General features: G+C 39.2%; 1 protein-coding gene across 7 annotated transcripts in view; it reads right to left on the reverse strand.

Annotated features, from left to right (window-relative positions):
* LOC133639499 (calmodulin-regulated spectrin-associated protein 3-like) overlaps positions 1–19,606 on the reverse strand; it is a 64,903-nt gene that overhangs the window by 24,908 nt on the left and 20,389 nt on the right. For 3 of the 7 annotated variants that reach the window (XM_062032844.1, XM_062032839.1, XM_062032838.1), the window contains exons 2-6: positions 14,003–14,280; positions 10,636–10,776; positions 10,448–10,534; positions 10,245–10,283; positions 1,743–1,790 (exon numbers count right to left, since the gene is read on the reverse strand). In XM_062032844.1, the coding sequence (XP_061888828.1) occupies positions 1,743–1,790; positions 10,245–10,283; positions 10,448–10,534; positions 10,636–10,776; positions 14,003–14,280 (593 nt within the window). The remainder of the gene's footprint in view (positions 1–1,742; positions 1,791–10,244; positions 10,284–10,447; positions 10,535–10,635; positions 10,777–14,002; positions 14,281–19,606) is intronic. The other 4 variants (XM_062032840.1, XM_062032842.1, XM_062032841.1 and 1 more) reach the window with 4 other exon arrangements.

Below are 19,606 nucleotides of genomic sequence, written 5' to 3' on the forward strand. Positions count from 1 at the left end.
CCGGAAATATAACCGCCCATGGCGTTTCTGCTCAAAATGATTCTTCATTCAACACTCCAAGAAACATTTTGAACGTTTACAACAGGTGTCCCAAAACTACGGCCCGCCAGCGTCCAAAATCAGGCCCGCGGGAAGTCCCAAGTATTAAAAAAAATATATATATATATTTTTTTTCTGTCTTTTCTTATCCACTTTGTACCGCTTGCTACTCACGGTGTCTCCTAGCCGCTCAGGCAAATCATATTGTCTAAAAATGCATTTTCTCATCGATAATGTGACATTATCGCGAGCGCGGAAAGTGCGCTATATATATATATATATATATATATATATATATATATATATATATATATATCTAATATATATATATTAAGATACTGTATATATATATCTAATATATATATATATATATATATATATATATAATATATATTATATATATATATATATATATATATATATATATTATATATATATATATATATATATATATATATATATATATATATATATATATATATATATATATATGCACATATATATCTAATATATATATATATATATATATATATGCACATATATATCTAATATATATATATATATATATATATATATATATATATATATATATATATATATATATATATACAGCCTATATATATCTAATATATATATATATATATATATATATATATATATATATATATATATATATATATATATATATATATATATATATATATATATATATATATATATATATATATATATATACAGCCTGGCCCCCGAGTCAAAAAGTTTGGGGACCCTTGGTTTACAACATTACTAAAACGTTTCATACTTATTAAACCGTCCCACATGTGTTTTGTTTTCATGCATATTTGCACGTGCCGTCATAATGTAATCAAGCTAGCAGTTGTAGTATTGTTAACTCACAATGGCATTCTTTTTGTATTGTTTTAGTTTAGAAAATTCGCCAAAACGTCACCGTGAAGTTATTGAGTCTGTTTAGCCGATTGGAGTCCTAGCTTCTGCAGCTAGTGGGTCCATGACGAGGACTTCTGTTTTGTTTCAACAGCCATTTTACTGCCGTATGACAGGCACCGTTCTGCAACAAATAAGGTAGGTAAATAAACATTTACAAAATTTTTCGTATCACTGTATATCTGCGGCTTATAGTCTGGTGCGGCTAATATACATAAAAATATTCATTTTTGTCTCAAACTTGGTGGGTGTGCTCTTTAGCCTGGAAAATAGGGTGTTATCTTAAGTAGATTATTTTGGAAACAGCTCTTGTATTGACTCTCATTAGATTGTACAAGTGCAACTAATGTTGTGGTCATGTTGTGAGTGCATGTGACAACAACGTAAACACGCACCAACCAGAGGGCGTGGTCTCAAGCTCCAGAAAACCAAGCATTACAGAAATGATAAACAGTGACCAAAAAAACAATTTCAAACAATGTGGTTTTATGTGAGGATGCATCAAACGCACACACACTGGCAGCCATAACGGCATTGTTGGAGGCCCAAGGTCTTCATCAAGCATTAGATGTGGGGAGTGAGGGTATGGGGGTGGTGGGGGGGGTGTCACACCTCCCGTAATGTGATTTTTGGCACCGGTGCAGTAAAATTGAAACCACAATGCAGCTTGGTGTTAGGGTGGACATAAGTCGGTGAGTTGGGGTTTTTGTTGCTACGGGAGACGTAGAGGACGAGAATGGCGAGGTGTTATACGTTACCACTGGCGGTTTGTTCCCCGACTCCTTCAAACAAAAAGCGATAGCATGCTGGATGGGGGATGGCAGAGAAGAGGGACACAAGCGTAAAAATGACAAAGGGGTCCCCTGTAACACATCGTCACAAAGCGACAGGAGGAGGAGGAACAGAAGGGTGGAGGGGACAGTGGTGGAGAGGCGAGGCGGGGGACAAACAAGGTGGGCGTGGTTTCACCTCCACTTCTCTCCTTCCTTCCCTCCTACATCCCTTTCACTCAACTGATGCCTGAGAGTCCTCATGTCCTCAGAGGAGTGGTGTGTGTATTGGAGGACCACCAGAGGTCCCCCTTTCTCTCTAATATGCACTTTATGTTGACTTGTTTTCTTCTATATACAACTAAATTACACTATGAATCATAAATATACTGTTTGTGGACTACAGTGGAACCTCTAAGGTCAAATGCAATGGTCTAAAAATAAGTTAAACATAATAGGAAGACGTTAAAAAATAGAAACATTCTCCCAAAAGTATGAGTGTATATCCCAACTTTGACTTTTCATCATCATTTTATTTGAATGTCTGACTTTCTGTTTGTGCCATTCATAAGGTTTAGTGGTCAGTTTGGGTCCGTGTACCTCCCTCTCATTCTATTTCCAATTCTTAAATGCAAATAAAAAAAAACTAATTTCGGCCCATTTTTTCTATTTTCATTTTTGAAACAAAAAGTTAGACAACTATTTAATGAGACTTTTTTGAAACGACAATAAGACCCCTGCTGAACAAAGATGTTACCGTTGTGCTAAAAACATGCTAAACGCAAATGAAAAGCTAAAATACTGCTTCCGGTTCAATTTGTCATCACACAGATAAACACGCATTTTTTCATTTTGGATGAACATTTTTTTTCGATTTTTGTGTTTATTTGGAAAAATTTAAATCCATAAAAGAAAAACAGCACAAAATCCAAATTTATGGCAAAATTTTTAATGAAAATCAACCCTTTTTTGTTTGTTTTAAAATCTGCCATATATAACAAAAATCCAAAAACAGCCTTAATTTAGTTTTTTTGATATGCGTTTCAGAATTGGAAATAAAATGAACGGAAGGTACACGGACCAGTTTGTGTTTTGGTCATTGAATTTTATTTTCATGAATAGAAATTGAAAACCAAAAAACGACTGGTTAATTTCAATTAAAAAAGAAAAAAGAAAACTGAAAAAAACGTGTTTCTTTTTTGGTGTTAAAAAGCAACAACTAAATAAAAAAAATGATTTGATTTTCGTTTTATATTTCATAAAAGAAAAATGAGGATCGCCAGTAAACAGAAATGGAAAAACCGACCAAAAACAAAATTAGGGCCGTTTTTAAATTTGTATTATATATGGCAGATTTTAAAACAAACAAAAAAGGGTTCATTTTCATTAAAATATTGCCATAAAATTGCATTTTGTGCAGTTTTTCTTTTATGGATTTTTATTTTTCCAAACAAACACAAAAATCTAATATATGTTCATCCAAAATGCAAAAATGCGTGTTTATCTGTGTGATGACATATTGAACCGGAAGCAGTATTTTAGCTTTTCCTTTGCGTTTAGCATGTTTTTAGCATAACGGTAACATCTTTGTTCAGCAGGAGTCTTGTCGCTTTTAAAAAGTGTCATTAAATAGTTGTCAAACTTTTTTTCAGAAATTAAAATGGAAAAAATGGCCCGAATTAAATTTTTTGATTTGCATTTAATAATTGGAATTAGAATGAACGGGAAAGTACACGGACCAAACAAAAGCTTTTTTAAAGTCTGACACCCAGAAGTTTTTAATTTCAAAGTAAAAGCGGGGGAGTTACAGTACCCTTGTGTCTGGCTAAAATGTATTTTGAGGCTTACACAGAAATTATTTTAGATATGGTACGAGAATGGACAACCACAGATATCTATACACACATATCACACAAAAGTGGAGGACAAAACGAATCTGATCACGCACCACAGTACAGATTTTCCTAGAGGCCAGACCACAGTCCTGTCTTTAAAATCGCTGTTTCCGGTTTTGGTGTCGGAATATATAAAAAAAAACATCCATTTTGGTCTGTTTTTCAGTTTCAGTTTATATGTGCGTATATATTTCTACAGATGTCAGTTCTCGTTGTGCCATGTCTAAAATATTTTCTGTGTGGGGCTCCAAAGACATTTTAGCCAATGTCACAGGCACATGGATATTTGTAGTAATTATCCCCGCCTTTACATAGAAAATAAAACTTTCCTGTGTCTGCAAATGAGAAAACATCCGTTTTGGTCTGTTTTTTCGCTCCTGTTTACTAAGAATTTACAATTTTCAATTTTGAAATACAAAATGATACCGTTTTTATATTTTGTTATTGCTTTTCAACAGCAAAAAAGAAAAACGCTTCGTTTTTCAAATTTGTTTTTTGTATTTTGAAACAGAATTCAAATAAACCCTTCTTTAAAAAAAAAAAAAAAAAAGCCTTTTTTTAGATATATGCGTACTAGTTCTAGCTATTAGGCTGTTCTAGTTTTTATTTTTATATATTTTTTATATTTTTTTATTTTTTTAATTTTTTTAATACACTGTAGCACTTTGAGGTTGTATGCTCAATGTAAAGTGCTTTTTACAAATACAATCTATTGTTATTATTATAAACCTCTCTATTTTTTTGTTTTTCAATTTCTATTTATGAAAAAAAACCGTTCAATGACCATGACATACACGGACCTGGACGTGGCAATGCTTTTTCCTTCACTTAAGGGGCAGGTATGATTGTTCTCTTAGAATTCTGCCTAGCAACAATTGCTGTTAATAATTAACTAAAATACTTAATCAATTATTTAAATTGCACTCCATTGTTTTTATAAACAAATCACAAAAAATGACGGCCTAATCTTCTAGGATCCAAATACCACCAGCTAAACAGCGTGTGCAAACTATAACATTGCATGTACTATTCGTGGACATGTTTCGTGTGATCTACTAATACTGATACTAATACTACTAATACCATGAATTGATTAACGTGGACCCCGACTTAAACAAGTTGAAAAACTTATTTGGGTGTTACCATTTAGTGGTCAATTGTACGGAATATGTACTGTACTGTGCAATCTACTAATAACATTTTCAATCAATCAATCAATCAATCAAACTGTGTGTGCTATTGAAAAGTGGTGCAGACCGCCTTATTCAAATGAGGTTTTTGCGTGTAGTAGCGGTACTACACCTTTTTCCCTCCACATTCATTGTATTATACTCTCCAACCTGTGTGCGATGTTGTTGAACTAACACCAAACATCTATAACTGCAATATACAATCGTAATCTATAGACAACAAAAATCTGACGCTCTGCATCAAGGCGGTGGTCCATTACAACACCGCAGCGCATTCATGCATATGGAATGACCCAAACGCCAGAAAAAACACATTGAAATATTTTTTTTCATATGGCCGATATATTTTAATAATGTATATCCTTAATGAAAAAAAAAATGTAATTAATAAAAAAAAAAAAGGCCAAAACGCATCAATTTAATTTGTTTGTTTGCAACATTTACACAGATGTCTGGAGGGCGCTAACTTTCCAATTTTATATCCCGCTCTTTTACAGCTTCTGGGATGTAATGACGAAGCTACGTTACGTACGTAACAAATGCACGTGTTCTAGCTTTGTGTGTTGATAACTAATGATATTGAGTTGGATAGTTAGCCTTAGCTATTATTGAATGTAAATTCTATCATAATAACAACATGACTGCAAATTGTTCGTTGCTTCTACTGCAGTGTTTTTCAACCTTTTTTGAGCCAAGGCACATTTTTTTGCGTTGAAAAAATCCGGAGGCACACCACTAGCAGAAATCCTTAAAAAACTAAACTCAGTTGACAGTAAAAAGTTGTTGTCGTAATTGTTGGATATGACTTTAAACCATAACCAACCGTGCATCAATATAGCTCTTGTCTCAAAGTAGGTGTACTGTCACCACCTGTCACATCACACCATGACTTATTTTTAGTTTTAGGCTGTTTTCCTGTGTCTAGTGTTTTAATTCTTGTCTTGCGCTCCTATTTTGACGGCTTTTTTTGGTATTTTCCTGTAGCAGTTTCATGTCTTCTTTTGAGCGATATTTCCCGCATCTACTTTGTTTTAGCAGTCAATAATATTTTAGTTGTTTTTATCCTTCTTTGTGGGGACATTGTTGATTGTCATGTCATGTTCGGATGACATTGAGGACGCCGTCTTTGCTCCACAGTAAGTCTTTGCTGTCCTCCAGCATTCTGTTTTTGTTTACTTTGTAGCCAGTTCAGTTTTAGTCTTGTTCTGCATAGCCTTCCCTAAGCTTCAATTCCTTTTTTTAGGGGCACTCACCTTTTGTCTATTTTTGGTTTCAGCATTAGATATGGAAGAGTATTACACGGTTACTCTGCCAAGCTCTAGACAGTTCAGACACTCAACAACAACACATAATTGGCAGACTATAATTACTGGTTTGCATAAAATATCTTTAACCCAATAGGAGAAATTAGATAATCTCCCACGGCACACCAGACTGTATCTCACGGCACACTAGTGTGCCACGGCACAGTGGTTGAAAAACACTGTTCTACTGGACTGCTTTTGTATGTGTGCACACGCCCCCTGCGCATAGTGTTGACGAGACCCGGTGAGTGACCGCCGTAAACGCTAATCATTTTATTGGAGCCGGTAAAAAATGTTAGTTATTGTGAAAAATATAGACAGTTTTAAAAGCATTTATGTTCTGTTAAACCACTAACAATAACATAAACTAGTCAATGTTGTTCTTGTTATTATGTTTGCTTTGCGTAAATTACAACAGCCCCTTTAAGTCATCCAGCAGCTAAAAATTATAAAATGATATTGCTGAATAGACGATATGTCTAATATTCTATATGTTGACCTACGCCCGTACAATAAAGGGTTATATGTCCGTTGTCTGCCTTTGCCGCACGAGCACATGTTTTCTCACAGCCGTGTGTGTTAACTGTGTCAGTTTGCACGTATTTCTCAGACGTAAAATAGCGCTCGCAGAACAGTGATCAGCCTTGATAGATCACAGTGTGCATGCGGAATGATTATATTTGCATCGTCTCCTCCCAGTATTGTGGGTGTCCTGACTGCCTTTTCAATAAAAGGACCACAACTATGGAACTCTCTACCTGACACTTTCAAAAGTATACCTGTAGGGCTGCAACTAACGATTAATTTGATCATCGATTAATCTGTCGATTATTACTTCGATTAATCGATTAATAATCGGATAAAAGAGACAAACTAAATTTCTATCCTTTCCAGTATTTTATTGAAAAAAAACAGCATACTGGCGCCATGTTCTTTCAACTTGCCAAATAAAACAAGGACACCCCTGCTATAGATAAAAAATTTAATCTGATAAATGTATGGATAAAAAGCAGAGCCTGGCGACGCATGCGCGTTTATCATAACTCTCTCGCTCTCTGTCTCTGCCCCTCCCTCACGAATGCTGCTGCGCACACCTCCACAATTTGTTTTGTTTTTAACCTTCTTAACCCTGAACGTACATTGTTAATACACGCAACCCTAACTCAAAATGCCGGACATTTGAGGCATTTAAGAAACACCGCCCGGACAGCCCCGCAAAAGAGGACATGTCCGGTGAAAAGAGGACGTATGGTCAGGACCTAGCCCGGTTTCACCGGACATGTCCTCTTTTGCTAGCATGCTAGCAGCTAACGGGCTACGATAGACTGACCATACGTCCTCTTTTCACCGGACATGTCCTCTTTTGCGGAGCTGTCAGGGCGGAGTTTCTTAAATGCCTCAAATGTCCGGCATTTTGAGTATTGTTTACACAACGTGCAGTACGCTACTTAATATGTCTGTGTGGAAACTCGTTCGGTACACCTGCGCACCGAACCGAAATCAGGATCAGGATCAGCATTGTGTGTGCTATCATGTTTGCACGTGTTTTAGTACACGCAAACCTTTAGTACGGCAGGCCCCTGGTGTTTAATTTTTTTACGGTGGCCGACAGGGGCAAATGCGCAGCAAAGTCCAAAACACACACAAATTGCAAAAAACACATGCGATTTCACAAAACATAACGCACAAGAGCAGGGCAAATGCACAGCAGCCTCCAAAACACATACACACCCCAAACAAATGCAAATTGAAACGCGCAGCAACGTCCAAAACACACATAAACCTGCAAAACACATGCTCTCAAAAAATCTGTAGCTCTAGAATATTGTTGTATTGCTTTTCAGTCCGCCAGTTTTCTCCTGGGCATCCTGCTCATGTATTTGTATATCCCTCTCAGACTTTGCGCCAGTGGTAGGACTTACTCATGAATAAGTATGTGTATATGCCGCCTTCAGGCTTGTCAGGCACATCAACATGGCTGCACTGATCAGACCCATTGACACCAAAGTGGTAATCATTGATAGACCTCTGTCTCAGTTGACTAATGCAGTAAATAGACACGGCTTCGCCCTGCTCAAGATGGCGGCCGCATTGACGCGTCGTTGTAATGGACAGCAACGCTAGAGGGGGCATCTACATATTTGTATTAATGGGACTTACAAACTCTGTTTCCATATGAGGTGGGAAATTGTGTTAGATGTAAATATAAACGGAATACAATGATTTGCAAATCCTTTTCAACCCATATTCAATTGAATGCACTACAAAGACAAGATATTTGACGTTGAAACTCATAAACTTTATTGTTTTTTTGCAAATAATAATTAACTTAGAATTTCAAGGTTGCAACACGTGCCAAAGTAATTGGGAAGGGGCATGTTCACCACTGTGTTACATGGCCTTTCCTTTTAACAACACTCAGTAAATGTTTGGGAACTGAGGAGACACATTTTTTAAGCTTCTCAAGCGGAATTCTTTCTCATTCTTGCTTGATGTACAGCTTAAGTTGTTCAACAGTCCGGGGGTCTCCGTTGTGGTATTTTAGGCTTCATAATGCGCCACACATTTTCAATGGGAGACAGGTCTGGACTACAGGCAGGCCAGTCTAGTACCCGCACTCTTTTACTATGAAGCCAGGTTGATGTAACACATGGCTTGGCATTGTCTCGCTGAAATAAGCAGGGGCGTCCATGGTAACGTTGCTTGGATGGCAACATATGTTGCTCCAAAAACTGTATGTACCTTTCAGCATTAATGGCGCCTTCACAGATGTGTAAGTTACCCATGTCTTGGGCACTAATACACCCCCATACCATCACAGATGCTGGCTTTTCAACTTTGCGCCTAGAACAATCCGGATGGTTCTTTTCCTCTTTGGTCCGTAGGACATGACGTCCACAGTTTCCAAAAACAATTTGAAATGTGGACTCGTCAGACCACAGAACACTTTTCCACTTTGTATCAGTCCATCTTAGATGAGCTCAGGCCCAGCGAAGTCGACGGCGTTTCTGGGTGTTGTTGATAAACGGTTTTCGCCTTGCATAGGAGAGTTTTAACTTGTACTTACAGATGTAGCGACCAACTGTAGTTACTGACAGTGGGTTTCTGAAGTGTTCCTGAGCCCATGTGGGGATATCCTTTACACACTGATGTCGCTTGTTGATGCAGTACAGCCTGAAGGATCGAAGGTCACGGGCTTAGCTGCTTACGTGCAGTGATTTCTCCAGATTCTCTGAACCCTTTGATGATATTACGGACCGTAGATGGTGAACTCCCTAAATTCCTTGCAATAGCTGGTTGAGAAAGTTTTTTCTTAAACTGTTCAACAATTTGCTCACGCATTTGTTGACCCTCGCCCCATCCTTGTTTGTGAATGACTGAGCATTTCATGGAATCTACTTTTATACCCAATCATGGCACCCACCTGTTCCCAATTTGCCTGTTCACCTGTGGGATGTTCCAAATAAGTGTTTGATGAGCATTCCTCAACTTTATCAGTATTTATTGCCACCTTTCCCAACTTCTTTGTCACGTGTTGCTGGCATCAAATTCTAAAGTTAATGATTATTTGCAAAAACATTTTTTTTATCAGTTTGAACATCAAATATGTTGTCTTTGTAGCATATTCAACTGAATATGGGTTGAAAATTATTTGCAAATCATTGTATTCCGTTTATATTTACATCTAACACAATTTCCCAACTCATATGGAAACGGGGTTTGTACTTCCTAGTAGCATGCTAACTTCCGGATTCATCATACTTCTGTTGTGTTTTCCCCCATTTTGCATGTGTTTTGGGGGGTTGTGTGTGTTTTGGACTCTTGTACGCATTTCTGGTTGCGTGTGTTTTTGACATTGCTGCGCGTTTGCCACTGTCGGCCACTGTGGTTTTTTCGGCAAGGCTGCAGGACAAATCAACACACTCTCTTTGGTCAGCTGACATGACAGGCAGTTGAGTTAAAAGGCAGTTTAAACACACACAGACACGCTCTCACACACACACACACACACACACACACACACACACACACACACAGGCACATCCACGGCAAGTATACACTGAGAGGACGCACTGCATGAGCAGGCGACAGCACACTTACTGGGACTAGCTTCCAGTACCAGCGGTTGGACGGGCCCTGCTGGAGAGCAAAGAGTACCGACAGACACCAGCCCAGGGGAGACACAGTGAGGATGAGGATGTTAAAAGCTTGACAAGAGGGTAGGCTTGGTAAAAACAACATGTGTGAAGGTACAGTATGTATCACCACCATTGACCATAATGACACCTTAAGTGTGTGTTTACCGTTTCCTGAGAAGGCTGTTGGTCAGCACCCGGCTGAGACTTGGCTGGCTCTTCTTCCTCGGTGCTCTCCCTCAGTTTCTGGTTCAACTTAAAAGACAACAATGTTAAGTCACCTGGTCTAAGTTCCGGCCCCTGTGGCCTTGCATCTCTAGGATGAATGCTTGTCTTTCTCAACACCCTTGACTTACCCTGTTGACCCAAAAGAGCAGAGCGTTTTCCCACGGCGCCCCAACGCCCATCTGCGCCGCCTCCTCTGCCATATTGACCCTGCCCACCACCTCTCTGGCAGCCAGCGACATCAGGGAGTCAATCATGGCCAGGTGGGCTTTCTACAACCGGGACACAAAACTGTCACTTAGCTCCGCAGTGGTGTACAAATGATATCGACATTATTTTTCTAATCAATTGTGGTGACCTAGCAGATGGAACTATAATTTTTATAGCGTTGATTACTTTGTTATAGACTTGTCACTGGCCGAGAGTTAGTGGGCGGCCAAGGGTGGTTACTTAGTTGGATAATAACTTATTGTCTGCTTTGCCAGTCCAAAAGCATTCTCCGTTTTCCGTAGTCTTCCCTCGAACCCAGGTAATACAAAGCACGCGCTACCTTTTTTTATTACATCTATGGGAGCCCGCATTCTCGTTGTCTCTCCTTCGAGAAATGGACAAAGTTTTTCGGTAAGTAGAATCACAGCTGGCCTGGACATTCAAAAGTTCTCTTGCCGTCTGAGAAGTGTTGTATCCCAAATAGCTGCAATCGCTCTCTCCTAAGGTATTCATGTGTGATTTCCACAAGCGTCTGTACAGACGGAAGGAGAAACACGGACATGTCTGGATGACTCGCCTCCATCTTTCCATGTGGTTAGCTCCGAGTTACGAAACCGCTTTATTATGAAGCTTCTTTCTGATGTCACTTCCTGTGTAGGGAGCTGCCTTTCTGGCGTCACTTCCTCTCCGAAGTCAGTTTGTAAACAATCGATGAGTCCATACAAAGCTAAGAGCCGGAGATTCAAGAAATACACGGCGTGCTTACCCGTGTAAAAAATTATCCGAGGAGGGGGACCTTAAACGATGGTTTAGTGTGGCTGAAACGGGGCTTAGGCTAAATAATTATTTGTTTAAGGGGTTATCCGGCTTAGTGTAGACATAGCACTTAGACTGAATACCCCCGCCTCCTGGTCCTGGAGGAGAACAAGTCCTGGAGGGATGGGAGCTTGCAGCCAATCACCTTCTCAGCAGCACGTACGATACGCTGCAGTCTATTCTTATCCTGGACTGTGGCGCCGGGGAACCACACTGTGATGGAGGAGGTCAGGATGGACTCTATGATGGCTGAGTAAAACTGCACCAGCATCTCGGTCGGCACCTTAAGTTTCCTCAGCTGCCGCAGGAAGTACATCCTCTGCTGGGCCTTCTTGATGAGGGAGCTGATGGTCAGCTCCCACTTGAGGTCCTGGGTGATGGTGGTGCCCAAGAAACGGAAGGAGTCCACAATGGGGACGGGGGTGGGAGAGTCAATCAAGGTGAGGGGGGATGGTGAGGCTGTGACTTTCCTGAAGTCCATGATCATCTCCACTGTATTCTGGGCGTTCAGCTCCAGGTTGTTGAGGCTGCACCAGGACGTCAGCCGGTCCACCTCTCTCCTGTAGGCGGACTCATCGCCATTCGAGATGAGCCCGATGAGGGTGGTGTCATCCGCAAACTTGAGCAGTTTGAGCAGGTTCTGGATCACAAATCACTCCACATTCTTTACTGTTCATTAGTTTTACCATACTTAACCTACTGTGTGGAAGTCTGGGGTAATAATTATAAAATCTCATTAAACTCAATAACTATATTTCAGAAAAGAGCTGTACGGATCATCAACAAGGTTGGATATCTGGACCATACTCACTCACTATTCTTACAGTCAAAAATATTGAAATTTAATGATATTATTTTGTATCAAACTGCACAAATAATGTATAAAGCCAAAGTAAATAAACTCCCAAGAAGCATTCAAAAATTGTTCAGCACACGAGAGGGCGATTATAATTTAAGGGAGAATTTAAATTTCAAAATGCTTAGTTATAGAACGACCTTTAAAAGTTTTGGTATTTCAATTTTGTGAAGTGAAACTATGGAATGGTTTGAATGTGGAGTTAAAGCAATGTCCAAACATAAACCAGTTTAAAAGGAAGTATAGGTACATGGTATTCCAGAGGTACAGAGATGAAGAAGGGCTTTGATATTGGCTTGTTTATGTTACAGAAGAGTGTGGGGCTGCCCATTGAGGCAGTGGTGTTGTTGTGGTGGCATGATACAATTTCCATGATCACTAGTGGTAATGGTGTGGCTATGTATGTGTGTAGTGTGCATATGTATGTATATATCTATAATGTATGTATATACAAGTTCATTAAGTTTGTACATAGAGTGAACAGGTAGTTCTAGCTCAGAGTAATTTATGATTTAAAGAAAAGGGGTGGGATTAAATAAGTGTAAACTTCTTCTCACTCCTTTCAAATATGTAAAAAAAAAGAAAAAAAGAAAAAAAAAAGTCCAATGCTCATTTGTTTTTGTTTTTTATTCTCCACTGTTTTCGTTTTGTTATAATGGCTGTTAAGGGTATAGCACTGTATTGGATGAGGCTTGCTCTTGTTTTTATGCATATTTGAAATAAAAATATATCAATAAATCAATAAGGGGCGCCGGAAGTTGGCAGACCCGTCAGAGATCCTGTTCTGTCTCCCTGTAATGTTTGTCTGCTTTTGAATGGGATTGCGCTGAAAATCTTAATTTCCCCTCGGAGATTATTAAAGTATTTCTGATTCTGATTCTGATTGTGGTTATACAGTAGGAAAGGGATTTATATAGCCCCAGTCGTCATGAAAAGTGACGAATTGGGGGGTGCCAGATGGCAGTAGAGTGTTGAAAATGTTAAAATATATTTTGTGGCAATTCCAACTTTGACCAGTGTCGGTTGCTACGTAAAGTGGCACTCTCCATCATTTTCAGCAGATTGCATTGCAAAATGATTAACCCCCCCAACTTCCTCTCAAGCGAGATCCACCCAGGAATGGGGCCATATGAATCCCTTCCCTACTGTATATAGCTAGGGGAAATAATCGATGTTTAGCTGCATCGCAACTTGGACATGGACGATTATAAAATCGATTAATAAACATTAATAATCGATAATGAATTATTTATAGTAAATAAAGTAACGGAGGCAGTTCGAAAATTTGGCTGACTGCCGAGACATCCGACCAGCTCCTTTATTATAGGGCACTTATGTTCCAGTTTTGCACACATACATTATTTTACTAAATGTGGGAATTAATTTAACTGTTTTTTTTTATTACAAACGCACTGCTTAAAAAAGTTGCAAGTTATAAACGCTTATTTAGTGAAACAAAAATCAATTTAAGATGCATCAATAATTGATTTTAATCGAATCGTAGCTCCTGAATCGTAATTTAATCGTGCCCAAAGATTCCCACCTCTACTACTGTATTTACCAGGTATGTAATTATATTATTATATTCCAGTAGATGGACATGCATAATCGCTTACTGTTTTGATGGGAACGTGGCAGAGGTCGTCCCCAGTGACGTCCACTTCTTGGACCTTCGGGGCGACCCCTTTCTTTGTGAGGAACTGCAGCAAAGCGTAGTTGTCATCCGGTAAGTCCTGTGTCGCTGGCCCAGTGCCAGCCTGCCCCTGGGCCAGCAGGGCTTGAACTCGGCAGTAGAACTCCGTGGAGAGGAGCAGCTTGGAGACGGCTGGCTTGAGGTGCTCTTGTTCATACTGATCCTTGTAGAGCGGTTCCCGTAACTCCACTGGGACATTCTCTGGGGATGGACATGTAAAAATAGACTTTAAAATAAATTTGTGATGCAGCCATGGTTGTAACTATCATTGAGGACACCAAGATCGTATTCTCAGTATTTGTTTTGAGTGATGTTTTCATCGCAAAATTCCACAGTATTCTGGACATCTGTGTTGGTGAATCTTTTGCAATTTGTTTAATGAACAATGGAGACTGCAAAGAAGAAAGCTGTAGGTGGGATCGGTGTATTAGCGGCTGGCTGCAGCAACACAACCAGGAGGACTTTGAGTTGGATAACAGACGCGCTATCCGACGCTAGCCGCCGACCGCATCGATGATCGGGTGAAGTCCTTCGTCGCGCCGTCGATCGCTGGAACGCAGGTGAGCACGGGTGTTGATGAGCAGATGAGGGCTGGCGTAGGTGGAGCGCTAATGTTTTTATCATAGCTCTGACGAGGTCCCGTAGCTAAGTTAGCTTCAATGGCGTCGTTAGCAACAGCATTGCTAGGCTTCGACAGGCGGCACAGCATTAACCGTGTAGTTACAGGTCCAGTGTTTGGTTCGGTGTCTCCTGATAGTAGTATTGTTGATCTTCTGTCTATCCTTCCAGTCAGGGGCTTATTTCTTTTGTTTCTATCTGCATTTAAGCACGATGCTATCACGTTAGCTCCGTAGCTAAAGTGCTTCACCGATGTATTGTCGTGGGGATAAAAGTCACTGTGAATGTTCATTTCGCGTTCTCGACTCTCATTTTCAAGAGGATATAGTATCCGAGGTGGTTTAAAATACAAATTCGTGATCCACAATAGAAAAAGGAGAAAGTGTGGAATCCAATGAGCCCTTTTACCTAAGTTACGGTCAGAGCGAAAAAAAGATACGTCCTGCACTGCACTCTAGTCCTTCACTCTCACGTTCCTCATCCACAAATCTTTCATCCTCGCTCAAATTAATGGGGTAATCGTCGCTTTCTCGGTCCGAATCGCTCTCGCTGCTGGTGTAAACAATGGGGAAATGTGAGGAGCCTTTCAACCTGTGACGTCACGCTACTTCCAGTACAGGCAAGGCTTTTTTTATCAGCGACCAAAAGTTGCAAACTTTATCGTCGATGTTCTCTACTAAATCCTTTCAGCAAAAATATGGCAATATCGCGAAATGATCAAGTATGACACATAGAATGGATCTGCTATGCCCCTTTAAATAAAAAATAATAATTTCAGTAGGCCTTTAAATTATACTGACGTAACTAATGTTGGTTTCACCTGAATGAAATTGCTGTCGGGAAAATACCGCCAGGTTCTGCTCACAAGAGATCAAGCCCACCCGGCCCAAACTTAGGTGTGCGCAGATCTTCGCGATCCGTGGGATGCCCGTTTTATGATAAGAAGCACAGCACATGTCAAATGTGAATTATTGAATGACAAGGCGCTTCATATAAAATTTTACCCCAAATGTGTTCTGGGCCATGTCATGCTGTCACTAATAAGAATATGATAAATACTTTCTCTCTTGAATTTCCAGTAGCTCTTGTGGCACGCGTGTCATGAACACCCAGTTGCTAAACAGAGGGTCATGGATTTGATCCCCGCTCATACTTGAAATTATGGTGAAATGTATAATTACATTTTTAATGATGTTAAAATTGTTTAATATGCCAGGCTCCAGCATCCCCTGCGACCCCGAAAGGGACAAGCAGTAGAAAATGGATGGATGGATGCTAAACGTCAGCATATTAACAAAAAAAAGTGGACTATTGCAAAATCATGCGGATTTCCAAAATGTTAGATTACATACTACGTGACAGTTCTACCTAATGAAAGCTTTTGTTATTTTGGAAATTATTTGTGTTGCTCAAGGTGATATTATTTATATGGTGCTGGGATACACATGATTTCAGCCTTTCAAAGCTCCTCTTGGACCACCCATTTTTGACCTTGGTATTAGTTGAACCCTAGTTACGGCCCTGGATGCATAGTGATTGATAAGTGGGATGTTTTTTTAATTGACCCACAGGAAGGCGGGAGTTATCGGAAAATCAGGTCATTACTACCAATGAGTGGTAATAATAATAATATTAATGGATTAGATTTATAAAGCGCTTTTCTATCAACTAGTACTCAAAGCGCTCACAGAGAAATGAGAACCCATCATTCATTTACTCCACATTCACATTGGTGGTGGTAAGCTACATTTTTACTGGGGTAGACTGACAGAAGCGTGGCTGCCAATTTGCGCTTACGGCCCTTTCAATCACCACCTATCATTCATTCACCAGTGTGAGCAGCACTGGGGGCAAGTGTGAAGTGTCTTGCCCAAGGACACAACGGCAGGGATTTGGATGGCAAGAGGTGGGGAGCAAACCTGGAACCCTCAAGTTTCTGGCACGGCTACTCTTCTGGCACTGCTGCACTACCCACCACGCCATGCCACTATGGTGCAGCTTAGTGATTGATGGGTAGACCCCCCCCAATGACTTAATGAGAGACAATTACAAATCTGGCCAATGACTACCGTATTTTTCGGAGTATAAGTCGCTCAGGAGTATAAGTCGCACCGGCCGAAAATGCATAATAAAGAAAGGAAAAAACATATATAAGTCGCACTGGAGTATAAGTCGCATTTTTGGGGGTAATTTATTTGATAAAACCCAACACTAAGAATAGACATTTGAAAGGCAATTTAAAATAAATAAAGAATAGTGAACAACAGGCTGAATAAGTGTACGTTATACGACGCATAAATAACCAACTGAGAACGTGCCTGGTACGTTAACGTAACATATTATAGTAAGAGTCATTCAAATAACTATAACATATAGAACATGCTATACGTTTACCAAACAATCTGTCACTCATAATCGCTAAATCACATGAAATCTTATACGTGTAGTCTCTTACGTGAATGAGCTAAATAATATTATTTGATATTTTACGGTAATGTGTTAATAATTTCACACATAAGTCGCTCCTGAGTATAAGTCGCACCCTCGGCCAAACTATGAAAAAAACTGCGACTTATAGTCCGAAAAATACGGTATACAGGAAGACGGGACTACAATCAAAATGCAGGCCATCAAGACTTATGAGTGTTGGTGCACATAGTCATTCATTATTATAATCATATAAGTAATTAAAAATCCATTAACTTTACAGGATATCAGGACTTGACATCAAAATGAGTGGGGCTGCATAGTTTAGTTGAGTTTGAGTTTATTCCGAACATGCAAGCATACAACATGATACATCACAATTTCCAGTTTCTTTTCAACATGTTCGAAAAGGAGTAGGAAGAAGCAGAGCTTATTTAATCCTACCCCTTTTCTTTACATAACAGTTGCAAAACGTTTTGTTCACTCCCTGTTCACAATTGTTTCACAATAAACTCCATAAGTAATCACAATAAAAATAAATAAATAAATAATAGTAAGAATTTAATAATAATAATTGGTGAAGTAAGTCATATTTCATATGATGAGATAAGTAAGATTACTTTAAGAATGAATGAATGGATGGATGAAATAAATTGAGAATGTTTGTCATGGTTCTTCTTCTTTGTACTTTGTAAACACTTTAAGTTTGAAGAGTTTCTTGAAGTGTATCATATTAGTACATTGTTTGATTGCTTTGCTTAATCCATTCCATAATTTAATTCCACATACTGATATACTGAAGGTCTTAAGTGTTGTACGTGCAAACAAATGTTTTAAATTACGTTTTTCTCCTCTTTTTTTGATTAATGATTAATGAGTGATAAGATGAGTGATTAATAGGTAGACTTTCCAATGACTTAATAATAATAATAATAATACCTGGGATTTATATAGCGCTTTTCTAAGTACTCAAAGTCGCTTTACATGTTAAAAACCCATCATTCATTCACACCTTAATGAGGCAAATTGGCCAATAATATATGAACATTAGGGATGCACAAAATATCGATTCACATTCAAATTGCAATTCATCCCGATTTTTCAAAAATCGATTAAAAAATAAACACAATTTTAAATTTTTTTTTTTTTTTTTTATAAGAATCCATTTTTTTCATACATTTAAGCCATCTCTATGCAATCTGTATTGAAAAAGTTTATTTATAATTATTATACCAAATAACACATTGCGAGAATCAGTTCGAATCAAGAATCGTGCTGAATCGAAAATGGGTTTTGAATGAAATCATCACTCCAGGAATTGGAATCTAATCGAATCGTTAGGTGCCTAAAGATTCACACCCTTAATGAACTGACGGACACGTGGGTCAATGAGACCGAACTAATCATAACTAATTCGTAGTGCAGCATCTGAATGATAGGTAAATCAAATCACACAGATACTATACGATCAGCGACGGAAATTGGGTCAGAATGAGCATACAGGAAGGCTGTAGAAGGGAACGGAAGACATCAGAACCAATTAGTGGTTTTTCCTGATGGGTAGACTGCATTAACAGTATGTAAAAAGCCAACCAATGATGATACAGGAAGGCCAGGCCTACACAGAAACCATTGCAACCAATCAGTGTGATCAATCAGTGCCTAACGCTCGTAGTGTAGTCATGATGTAAACTTTTGCCCCAGTGGACGTTTGCTGACATCCTATACGAGACGATAATGTCGTCTTCTGCATGAACAGCTCAGGGAGAAAAGCGAAGATCATGTCACGCTATCCACAAAGAAGACGAAAACATTCCAAGAGCGGGACAGCATCGGAACACTGACCCACATTCTGAACGCTGCAGTCTCAGAAGGATGCTGGAGCTGTCGGGCTAACTAGAGGGAAGTCTCCAATGTCTATGCGCATTTATAAATGGCTGTCTTCCTCTCTTGTGTAACTCCTTCTTCACTCACCAGTATAGCATCAATAAAATCTAAAAATGATCGTCGTCCCACTTTTTGCTGACACACTTTTGGTGTGTTTGCTTTGTTGAATCCTCTCACACATTGCAAAAGTGGTGGCAGGAAATGGGACGGCCGTCGCTATGGAAACGATGGAAATGGAAAGCTGCAGTCACTGTGTCCCAGCAGCGACGGCGGCAGTGAGACACGACTGCAGAATAGTAGATCAGGCGCCGTTAACTCGTTTAGCATAATTCAGAGCTAATCTTATACAGGCAAGCATGCTTCTGTGCCTCTGAAACATGGATTTACAGAATGTGCATGAACAACTATGGCGAGGACCATGTTCACTTTTCATGACAATGACAATTTAGACAGATATGTATGGCTCTGTTTTTACTTTCCTCTATGTCTACTCTATAACCATGTATTACTCAATGACGTTGCCCTTAAAGGTCTACTGAAATGATTTTTTTTTATTTAAACGGGGATAGCAGATCCATTCTATGTGTCATACTTG

Source organism: Entelurus aequoreus, linkage group LG22 (genome assembly GCF_033978785.1).
Source record: "Entelurus aequoreus isolate RoL-2023_Sb linkage group LG22, RoL_Eaeq_v1.1, whole genome shotgun sequence".
Taxonomy (NCBI): Eukaryota; Metazoa; Chordata; class Actinopteri; order Syngnathiformes; family Syngnathidae; genus Entelurus; species Entelurus aequoreus.